The 11,417-nt window shown below is 46.4% G+C and overlaps 1 protein-coding gene across 3 annotated transcripts in view; it reads right to left on the minus strand.

Moving 5' to 3' along the window:
- Positions 1–4,284, minus strand: part of UCK2 (uridine-cytidine kinase 2) — an 81,613-nt gene extending 77,329 nt beyond the window's left edge. The window contains exon 1 of one of the 3 annotated variants that reach the window (XM_061183152.1): positions 3,828–4,283. In XM_061183152.1, coding sequence (XP_061039135.1) covers positions 3,828–3,926 — 99 coding nt within the window. In that variant the 5' untranslated portion in view covers positions 3,927–4,283. Of the gene's footprint in view, positions 1–3,542; positions 3,729–3,827 lie in introns of those variants that run through there. The other 2 variants (XM_061183151.1, XM_061183153.1) reach the window with 2 other exon arrangements.
- Between the last annotated feature and the right edge of the window lie 7,133 nt (positions 4,285–11,417).

Below are 11,417 nucleotides of genomic sequence, written 5' to 3' on the forward strand. Positions count from 1 at the left end.
GAAGACCAGGAGCAAAAGTATAAATGAAAGCAGTTCCACAGATGTATGTGTGTGCATTTGGGTGTGGGGAAGGGGGACAAGAGTGGAAAAATAAATAGTCCGGTGGGACTTCCCTGATGGCGCAGTGGTTAGAAATCTGCCTGCCAATGCAGGGGACACGGGATTTGAGCCCTGGTCCGGGAAGATCCCACATGCTGCGGAGCAACTAAACCCATGCGCCACAACTACTGAGCCTGTGCTCTATCAGCCCGCAAGCCACAACTACTGAAGCCTGCGCGCCTATAGCCTGTGCTCTGCAACAAGAGAAGCCACCCCAATGAGAAGCCCATACACTGCAACGAAGAGTAGCCCCCGCTTGCCGCAACTAGAGAAAGCCCGCACGCACAGCAAGGAAGACCCAACACAGCCATAGGTAAATAAATAAATTTATTTTAAAAAATTTTTTAAATAAATAAATAAATAGTCTGGGACCACATTTGGGGGCCAGGGGGATGTGCACTGTGCTGAAATATCTGACCTATAGCCTGGGCAATGGAGAGGCATCCAAGGTTTCCAAAAAGGAGAGTGACACAGTCAGAGCTACACTAAGGAAGACCACTCTGACAGCAGTGCAGACTGAGAAGATATTTTAATTGGCCAAGAAGTCACAGGGCAGTAAACAGCAAAAATAAAGAGGAGAGGGAATGGCACCTAAAGTCATGGATATATATATATATTCAGGTAAAGAAGTTTAAACTGTTTTTCTTCCCCATCCAGTGTTACTTCTTGCTCTCTCTAGACCTGTCCTTTAGGAGGAAATACGAGAATGTGATTTTTAACATAGATCAGAATTACTTTCTCAACCCACCACAATTTTAAGATGAGTTTTTAACAATGATTTGCCATGTCAGCCTAGCAAAGCTTACTCTAGAGCTCTAATTAATCTTCATGTATAAAACAAACTTTAAAAATGTGACGTATGGGACTTCCCTGGCGGTCCAGTGGTTAAGACTCTACGCTTCCAATGCAGGGGGTGCGCGTTCGATCCCTGGTGGGGGAACTAAGATCCCACATGCTGCGTGGCATGCCAAAACAAACAAAAAAATGTAATATATGGACCACAATCGCTATTTTTGCCTTCTACAACCAAAATAACTTAGGCTAAGATAAAATACTTGTTAACTCAGGGCAGCAACAACATTGAGACAAATTAGAGCTCTCAAGAAAAGCTGAACAGGGAGTTGTTTTCTCTTATAAAGGAGGGGAAAAAGCAATCAAGATCCATATTGCCAGGCCACTGAGTACAAAGAAATCTGCATTTCCATGTCCTTTTGGGTCAAGTACCTCTGAAACCATTCTGTAGCCATTTCCAAGTAGCCCCTTTCCAGGTTGAAGGTGTAAACTTGTGTTCTCCGGGCATGCCTTAGTCAATTCTTCTTAAACAAGGCCAATAGCTGGGACGAATATATGATCTGAATTCATTATTTTTCTCATCCGTAAGTGATGAGATGAAGTGTTGGACTCCAGGGCCTCTGAGGTTCCTTCTAGCTCTAAAACTGTCCTTTTTTGTTGATGTCCTTGGGCCCTTTGCCTTCTCCCAAATTCCTTTAACAGGCACAGAGCAAATATGCAGGGGGTAGAGTATCGACTTTGCTTCCAGGCCCTCCTGTACCACAATGTTCAGACTTGAGGCTTCCAAAGGAGGTCCAGTTTGTTAATGCTGACCATCCTTTAAAACAAAAACAAAACAAAAACTTCATATTCCTTGGAGAAAAGGCACTAAGGCCTGGACTAAAGAATCAAGACATAATTGCAGCAAACTGACTGCAGTAAAGAATTTTTGAAGTCCAATGCTCCTTTGGACTTTTTTTAGTAACAAAAAAATTATAAAATCTTACAATGACAAAGTATTTGTTAATGCCCAAAAGATACAACATGCTTTAAAAACTGCATGAAAATAGACCCTTTCTTGGGAGTATCTTCCTCCTTGATGAGAAATAGGGACAGCAGAGTTAAGAGATCCCTTAATGGCTCATTCCTAGCTCCTACTTGACACGTTACCAAATAACACATTTATACTGATTATCCACTGAGAAAAGGTGATGATTGAGGAACACACAAGAATAAGAAGCGAGTTAGTTCACCTTTTAGGATCTTAGTTTCCACCTCTGTAGTGACTAAATTATTTAGATGATTACCAAGGTCATTTTGTTCCTAAATGCTACACTCATCTGCCAGTTTCGGTCTCCTTCCCCCTAGGAGGGCTGGATCTCAGGTTAATATTTGGGTCCAACTATGTGCCAGGCATCGTTCTAGGAGCGCTGGGAATACGGCCATCAACAACAAAAAAGGTCCCACATAACACGAATATACTATGGAAAGGGCGGGGGGGGGGGTGCGGAGGGGGACTGAGAAAATTCTAATATAACAGGTACATTTCCTAAAAGAGCTGGCATCCTGGTTTGGCTTTCACTTACTAGTAATAGTACCAATAAAAAACATGTAAAACTTTTAAAAATTAAAAAAGGCATTCAACCAGGGGCAAATTCAACATAAACTTCTGGGACACAAAGCAGGCATATCCCAAGCCCTGGGAGCTACAGCCGAGATTAACTAATCAATAAAGAAGTTCCATAGCGCCAGCTGCCGTGCCTGGGCCCCCTGCGCCAAAGTAGTCCAGACCTGGAGGGAAAAATGTAAAACCAAAATGGAGGAGGGGCTACGGCAGAGTCTGCTCCGGAGCAAAAACCTCGTGGCTCACTTCTCATGGCGCCAACCAGCCTTCCTGCTCCGCTCTCCCTGACCCTAGGAGGCATCATCCCACCTCGCCAAACCCAGCGCGCAGCACCTATCTCTCGCAGGCTCCCCTTGAGGAGCCCGGGCGCCAAATGAACTTGTTAAACAGTAGGGAAGACAAGTAGCCACATCTTAAAGGCAGGGGAGCAAAGAAAAACATCTGAGAGGACTCCACCCTTCTCCACCTGCAGAAAAAGCCGCGGGCAAAGCTAAGAAAGCATATCCCTAGTCTCTCCTTGCCTTGCTGAAAAAACAAAGAAAGCAGGCTCCTAGAGGATTCAGACAGCCAGAGGACGACCCCGTTCCGCGAATGCAAGACGCGTACGGCCCCAGACATCTAAGAGCATGGGGCCAGCACAACTTTCTCATTGAAGCCGACCGCGTTTCCTCTTAAAACCCCCCAAAAAGAGAAGCCCCGACTATGATCATTTCATTGATGTCACCTCGCCTATTTGGCTCTCAGGATTTTACCCGGAAACCCCTGCAATCCCCGGCCCCGGCGTCCAGCCCAAGTGGGGCTCCCCTTCCCCGGGACGCCGCCTCGCACGTTCTCGCAGCCCTCCCGGTCGGGCTACCCGGCTCGCTCCGCCCCTGGCACCGGGGTTGCGTCGCCGGGCGAGCACATCAACGCCAGGCCGAGGGAAGACGGGTGTACCGGGGGTTCGTAGAGGACCCCGCTTAAAGCCCTCTCCCCCACGACGGACTTGCAAAACAATAAGCATCCGTTTTCTCTGCCCCTCCCCCATAGGACCCCGGCCACAAATTACCGTCGCCGGGGAGCGTGCCAGCCCTGTGATCGGTGGCCGGAGTACCCCTGGAACCTCAGATGGCCCGAGTCCCCGGCCGCCCGTCCCCTGCCGCGGCGCCCGGAGTCTGCGCGGGGAAGACTCTGCACTGGAGCGCGGCCAGCAGCGGAGGCGCGCGGGCCACGCGGTGGCTGCAGGAACTGACATGGCCCGCGGCCGCCGGCCACATGCGGCGCCGCCGGGCCGGGGCCGGGGTGGGGAGAGGTGGGGAGGAGAAGAGAGAGCGGCCCCGGGGCCCCGCCGTACCTTGCCGCTGGCCGTGCCCCCGCTAACGCCGATCAGGAAGGGCTCGCCGCCGTTGGGCTGCTGGTGGTTCTGTAGGGTCTGCTCGCTGTCCCCGGCCATGGTTCGCGCCGCCCCTCCTCCCGCTGCCTGTGCGAACGGACGCACGGTCCCCGCCCGCGCCGGGCTCCCTCCGCTTCCTGCAGCCTCCGCTGGGCGCTGCCCAGGTCGAGGCTGACGCGGCTCCCTGCGCACCGCTTGGATCCCGGTGCTGGAGGTGGCTTTCCCGTAGGAGCCGAGAGCCTTCCTCTGCCGGCTGCGGCCGCTCCGGTTTACATCCCAGGCAGAGGTCAGCGTGATGCTGCTGCTCCAATCCGGGCGGACAGCGCACTGCTATTCGCCGAGGCAGCGGCGGCGAGGCGTCTGCCCCAGCCTCCGCCCCTCCCGGGCCCCGCCGCCGCCGCCTGGGGTCTCTGGGAAAGGTGTGAGCCCGACCCTTCTCCCAACCCGCCTGCTTAACCCTTTCCGCGACGACGACCTGCGGCGGGCCCAAGGGAAAAGAAAGGAGCCTTCTGCGTTTTAATTGGGTATGCTCCCACCTATTTCAAAAGGGATAAAAAGCTAAAAGGACAGATCAAATAATGGAGGAGATGCCTCCGGTTTGAGAAGCAAAATTAAAACAAGCTTGGAAGGTTAAGATGAAACAAAGAGTTAATGTCATTTACCCATTATCCAGACTAAAAACTTGTGTTCCGAAAATGAGATTTTTTTTTTCCCCTCCCGTTTGCCAAAATAATATGTCAGCCGCTGGCTTTAAATATTTCCTCTCTTGGAAACCCCCAAACACCATCCTCCTTAAACGGCGACTCTCTGGAGTCCTTCCTAGAGAAAGGTAATTTGAGGAGCTCATCTGAGGGAAGCCCTCCCTCCTAACATCAACGCCCTTTCTAACCATAGTTTGAAATCCCAAACACTGAGGTTCCTGTGGAGTTAGGGCTGTGGAAACGTTAAAATAATACTTAATGTCACGTTGACTTATTAATACCTTTAAGTGAACTGGTTTATCAGAGATGGGGAATTAGGCACTTGGTTACAAAGGCAGTAGCTGCTGATGACTCAGAGCAGCGCCACCTCTGGAGCCAGATTTCTGCATTGACGTGCCGTTCCCTGAGCAAGTTACTTAATCTCCCTTGCTCAATGTTCTCATCTGTTAAGTGGGAATAATAATGGCAGTTACATGCTAGGATTATTATATTAAATGAACTATTATATTTAAAGTACTTAACGTAGTACCCTGCACAGGTACAAGACCCTATATAAATGATCTATGAGGAAAAGCCCCTAAAGGGCTGAAACTGGAAAGGGAACCTTCTTTGGGGCACAGGGGAGAAAGGGAGGACTAGACTAGTCACTTACAGCTGCTGCCCCTGTGAACCTGGGACTGGTATAAATGAGCTGATGGGGGTCCTACAGTCTAAAGGAGAAGTTAAGTCTATAGCATCCTCTTTCAAAACTTAGTAAGTTACCTAAAATTCAGAATTATTTTGAAAAAAAATTACTAAAGAAAATTGAGTATTAGAAAAAGCAAATGTTCGTTTCACTTTTTAAATATTTCAGGTAACCATCCAAAACCAAACTCCACAGAAGCTCAGACAGGAAACTAAGCTGGGGAGAGCAGCTACCTGGTACCCAGAGGCAGGCATTTGGGAGAGGTTAGCTAGAAGGGTGCCTTATCAAATGCCTGTGGGGTGGGTGAGTTTTAGCTGATTCATGTGTTTGCTTCTCTTCCTCCAAGTTTTTCTCCACTAAAAAGATAAGATCTTCAAGGACTTTTGCAGAGCTCTTCACAGGCCAAGATACGGCCTATTGGAATTTGGAACTTGATGGACTCATAGCTAAGGGAATATTAGGTAGCTGAAAGGAAGAAGAAGAGGATAAAACAATGCCATGTCCTCCATGAACTTTCCCCAACTCTCTGCCTTTTTTATCATTCCTATAACTTTTTTCTACAATATTTTATCATAAAAATTTTCAGACATACAGTTGAAAAATTTTACAGTAAACACTGATATAGCCACTACCTAGATTCTGCTGTTAACATTGTACTATACTTGTTTTATCACACTAGTTGTCTACCCATCCTTTATCACATTTTTATTATTTTTATTATAGTTTGTTTCCCTTTGTTACTCCAAACTGGTTTATACATTTCTTGCTTTGTCTGTCTAGTTTTTTTTTAATCTTTTTTTTTAATTTATTTATTTTATTTATTTATTTTTGGCTGTGTTGGGTCTTTGTTGCTGCGCGCGGGCTTTCTCTAGTTGCGGCAAGCGGGGGCCACTCTTCGCTTCGGTGCGCGAGCTTCTCATTGTGGTGTCTTCTCTTGTTGCAGAGCACAGGCTCTAGGCACGAGGGCTTCAGTAGCTGTGGTTCACGGGCTCTAGAGCGCAGGCTCTGTAGTTGTGGGGCACGGGCTTAGTTGCTCCACGGCATGTGGGATCTTCCCTAACCAGGGCTCGAACCCGTGTCCCCTTCATTGACAGGTGGATTCTTAACCACTGTGCCACCAGGGAAACCCCTGTTTGTCTGTTTTTAACTACTATATCCCTAGCACCTAAAACAGTTTCTGAGACATAGTAGGACCTTCATAAATATTTGTTGAATGAATGGACACCATATCTCATTTCTACATTCCCAAGGCCCACAGAGCAGAATAATTGGAAATAGGAAGCACTCAATACATGTTTGTTGAATGAATGAATGAATGAACAAATATGAAAGAGGTAAGAAAATACCAACAAGTAAACTTCACTTCCACCACTTTGGAAGGAAATGTGATTTTCCCCAGATTGCATTTATGTGGTTACTATTATTTCTGAAAGTTTTGTTTTCCTGGCATTCCAAGTAACTGTCTACCTCTAATCCTAGTATGTGCATCTATTAACTAGTTAAACTAACTCATTAACTGAGCTAACTCATTACTCTTACCTGCACCCTGTTTAATAATAATAATATTTGACATGAGTTAATATACATAAAAGTGCTCTGGGTACTTCCTTGGTGGCACAGTGGTTAAGAATCTGCCTGCCAATGCAGGGGACACGGGTTCGAGCCCTGGTTGGGGAAGATCCCACATGCCGCGGAGCAACTAAGCCCGTGCGCCACAACTACAGAGCCTGCGCTCTAGAGCCCGTGAACCACAGCTACTGAAGCCCTCGTGCCTAGAGCCCGTGCTCTGCAACAAGAGAAGACACCACAATGAGAAGCCCGCTCACCGAAGCGAAGAGTGGCCCCCCTTGCCGCAACTAGAGAAAGCCGGAGCGCAGCAACGAAGACCCAACGCAGCCAAAAATAAATAAATAAATAACTTTAAAAAAAAAAATAGTGCTCTGAAAAAAAACAAAAGCTATGTATATAAAGGCCTAATCCAGCTGCACTCTGCACTCCGTGCTTTCACTTTGCTGTTTTTTCTCTATTCTGTCTCTAAGGCAGGCTCACCTACACATAAGGAAGTTCCCCTCGTCCATTTAAATTATTAAGAATATTCTCAGCACTGGTGACCTGAACAAGGACTTTTGCATCTTTGCTCTCTAAAAAGCAAGGCAGGCTGTCTGTGCTATTCCCTGTGCTGTGTCATCCTCTCTTGGGAGCCTGGTCACAAAATCCCACAGCTAGGGATGTTCAAATCATGTTTGAGCCTCCTCTAGCAATTACACTGCAGATTCTGGATTAAGTGATTTCCAGATGCCCTCCTTCCCCTCCCACTAAGAAAAAAAATCAAACATTTTCAATAAAATCCAGAGCTAGAACAGATTCAAGGGAACACATTTTCTCAGTATCTGTGAGAATTTTTTTAATACAAATTCAGATTTCAGTCTGATCAAGCTCTGGCCTAGTTAACATTTGGGAATGAAGTCAGCATGAGTGTGCAACTACAGCTGTAGCCAAAGAAGGAGAAAAGACCTTGCTGTTGACAGTCCTCTGTCTGCCTGCCTTCTCTCCTTAAAGCAGCTGTAGTTCTGAACTAAACAAGCAACCTTACATTTTGCCTCCAACTGACAAATGCTACCTCTAGGTGCTTCATACACCATAGCTAACTCTCTAATTGCTTATCACATTTCCCAACCAGAAAAAAATGTTCTCACACTTCAGTATGTCTTCCTCAGCATGTTAGTTCCCTGTTTTGCCTTTCCAACTACCTCCTGCCTTTTATCAATCAGCAATTGCTTTGACAGGTCATAAGTACTGTTCTGAAAAGATGACCAGATGATATGAAAGCTACTTCAACATCTGGCTCTGTGATCTTAATCAATCCCGTTCTCGGATACTGTTAAGCAGCAGGATATAGCACAGTCTCAGAAAGAGCAGCATCTGCAGCCTCTGAAGGCAAATCCGTGGGCCCCACCCCAGAGGTAGTAAACCTGAAACTCTGTGGAAGGAGCCAAGCAATTTGTCTTTCATAAGCCCTCCACTTGACTCTAGTGCCCACCAAAGTTTGAGAACTACTGATTTAGTGGAACAAAGACAGTGTGAGCTCTAGTCAGAAAAGAAAGTTTTGCATCCTTGCTTTGTTACTAACTTTGTAACCTTTGGCAAGTTACTTACTTTCCATAATCCTGGGTTTCTTCAACTGTTAAATGGTACCTGGCTCATAGGATGGTTGTGAAAATAATGAATCTATATCGGTATACATATAGTGGTTGTTAAATATCATTTCTCTTTCCCTCCTATTTCCGTCACAGGTCCCTGATTATTGCAAGAGTCATACCATTTAGAGATTAGGAATTCCAAAGGTAAGGACTCCTAATCCCCAAGGACACTTTAAACTAAAAATGAAAAGATAATGTCCAGAATAGGTAACTACAAGTAGAGCTTGCCTACAGCTAGAGAAGTTGGGGGATAAAGAGGGAGTGGCGACTAATGGGTCCAGGATCTCTTTCTTAGGGTAATGGAAATGTTCTAAAATTAATTGTCATGATGGCTGCACAACTTTTGCCTAAGAACCATTGAATCATTAAGTTGGTGAATTGTATGGTATGTAAATTATATCTCAAAGCAGTTTCAAAAAATAGGTCTCAACCTGCAGTCTAGGAGGGGGAAGAGATTTTTCAGAATTGGGAACAGAAATGGCAAAGACAGAAAAAAAGACTGAGAACTAAAAAGACAATGGTCAGAGGACTTTGTAACCTATAAAACAGTACCCAAATGCAAGTCGTTAATTTTGTTGAATTCAATATATTGATTTTTGCACATATGCTCTTCCCCTTCCTCAGAAAGATAATAGTCATACAAGGGCCCTTAAATTTTAGCTGGCCCAACTTCAGAAATCCCACATGCCCGCAGAAGTCTTCCCAGACTTTGAAAACGTTAACATACAGATTTTAGTTCTATAGGGATTTTCTGATTTTCTCTCCCTACCTTATAACAGGATTTTCTAGTGTGATTCTATGAAAATAAGACTTTAAATAAAGTAAGGAGTTCAGTTGTCTTGCCCAGCCAGCTCCCAGCATCACTATTTTGTTCACTCTCCATGTTCTAAGCCATTTAGCTTCATTTTGTTCCCAGGTCTTACCCCAGACCTGCATCTGACCCTTTGCTTCTTTTCCTATCACCAGATTACCACCCTGCCCATCCCACTTTTCTACAATGACTTCCTTCACCTTCCTCAATTAGCTACAAGGTCACTTTCTCTGTAATTCATCTACTTCTACTTCTACCCCTCCCCCTCCACCCTGGGGCTGATGCTCTGTCCATTACACCATAATGGATGCATTGTGGTTGGTGATGTACAGTGCTGGGGACTAGGGTGACACAAGGGAGACCCCTAGGGTGCAAAATGTAAGGAGGCTCTGACTCTTGGATGGAGGAAGTGCTAGCGTAGGGTGGGCCTTAAAAAGAAGTCTTCTTTACGTGTTTGCTCTAGACGCCTTCCTTGCCTCACCCCAGTCCCAGCCCTGGTAATTGTCAACAGGAGAAGCAGAGGACAGTACAGCTAATGGCATCAACCTCAGAGCAGTAGCTACATTTAGTCTGGTGGCTTGGCTTGTATTTAGACTGGTGGCCAAGGATGGCAGGTTTGACTGTCCTCAGGGTGATGGACTGAGGTGCTAATTGGTGTTGGAGGCTAAATGAGATTGCAGATTTAGCAGATTAGTTCTTGCTCAGGGTTCAAATGGTATGTTGCTGAAAAGTTACTTTGGTATCTTGAAGCAACCTCTCCCCAGATCATTAAGAGAGAAAATTAGTTCAAATCTGCTTCATAATGAAGTTACAGCTGTTTCTGGTGGCAAAGAGGCCTAAGGCTTTGAGTGATGGAACCTAGTGTTTCAGAAATATTTTTAGTCAGAGACTGAGAAAACTAAAAAAAGCAACCGATTCCCCAGGAACACACACACATACACACACAAGTAGAATTTTTTTTTTTAGTGGAGAGAATGCTATTTTTATTTATTTTATTTATTTATTTATTTTTTTGGCTGTGTTGGGTCTTCGTTTCTGTGCGAGGACTTTCTCTAGTTGCGGCAAGCGGGGGCCACTCTTCATCGCGGTGCGCGGGCTTTTCACTGTCGCGGCCTCTCTTGTTGCGGGGCACAGGCTCCAGATGCGCAGGCTCAGTAGTTGTGGCTCATGGGCCTAGTTGCTCCGCGGCATGTGGGATCTTCCCAGACCAGGGCTCGAACCCGTGTCCCCTGCATTGGCGGGCAGATTCTCAACCACTGCGCCACCGGGGAAGCCCACAAGTAGAATTTTGAGTATAATTTACTCAGGCCTGACATAGCCCCAGTTTTCATCCTGGTGGCCAGGGGAGGTGGTGGGGGTGAGGACAGCTTCTGAGGAGAGCACCTATTGCCAGCACAATGGAAGTGTTAATCTCTTTTTAAGGAATATGGGCCACCTCTGCGAGCACAGAGGACCCAGGGGCATGGTGGTTGCCTAGGCAATATCCTCAAAGGCACCCATCCAGATGTCCCCACCCATACTTTAGGATCCTAGGTTTTTATCACCAAGGCCCTGACATTTTCCTACCAGTCCCTCCTTGGCTGACCAGTGTAAACAACTATTGATCTCTGAGCCTCTAACAATTAGGTCTTCAGCCTGCTGCTCAAATGTGCCTGCACTTCTACTGCAAAAGATCAGGACCTCTTTGTAAGCTACCAGAGGTTCTCTGACTCTCACACTTAACCATTAACTGCTTGCTAACAATAGCATGTCACAACTTAGCAGCAACCAGCCAGCTCCGGTCTTTGTAGGCATTGGTCCCCCATATTTTTTTGAGAGGCCTGAAACATTGCTCCTGCCACAGCTTTCTCCGCCACCAGGACATTTTCACAGGCCACCACCAGTGAAACCTTTAGCAACTGAGCCACCATCTTGTGCCACGTCCCACTCCCCAACCAGGACAGCATCTTCTTCCTCTGCTGGGCAGTAAGTGAGCCAGTCCAAATCTCTGTCTGACCACCTATTTTCTTGGACCACTCTTGGTACCAGTGGTGCTAATCTGGGTCCTCTAAAAAGCAGATGCCAAGATGGGATTAAACACATGAAGATTAGGGGAAATGACTGTGAGAGGAAAGAGGGAGCTGGAAAAACGTGGAAGAGACCTCAGACTGCAAT

This window comes from Eubalaena glacialis, chromosome 3 (genome assembly GCF_028564815.1).
Source record: "Eubalaena glacialis isolate mEubGla1 chromosome 3, mEubGla1.1.hap2.+ XY, whole genome shotgun sequence".
NCBI lineage: Eukaryota > Metazoa > Chordata > Mammalia > Artiodactyla > Balaenidae > Eubalaena > Eubalaena glacialis.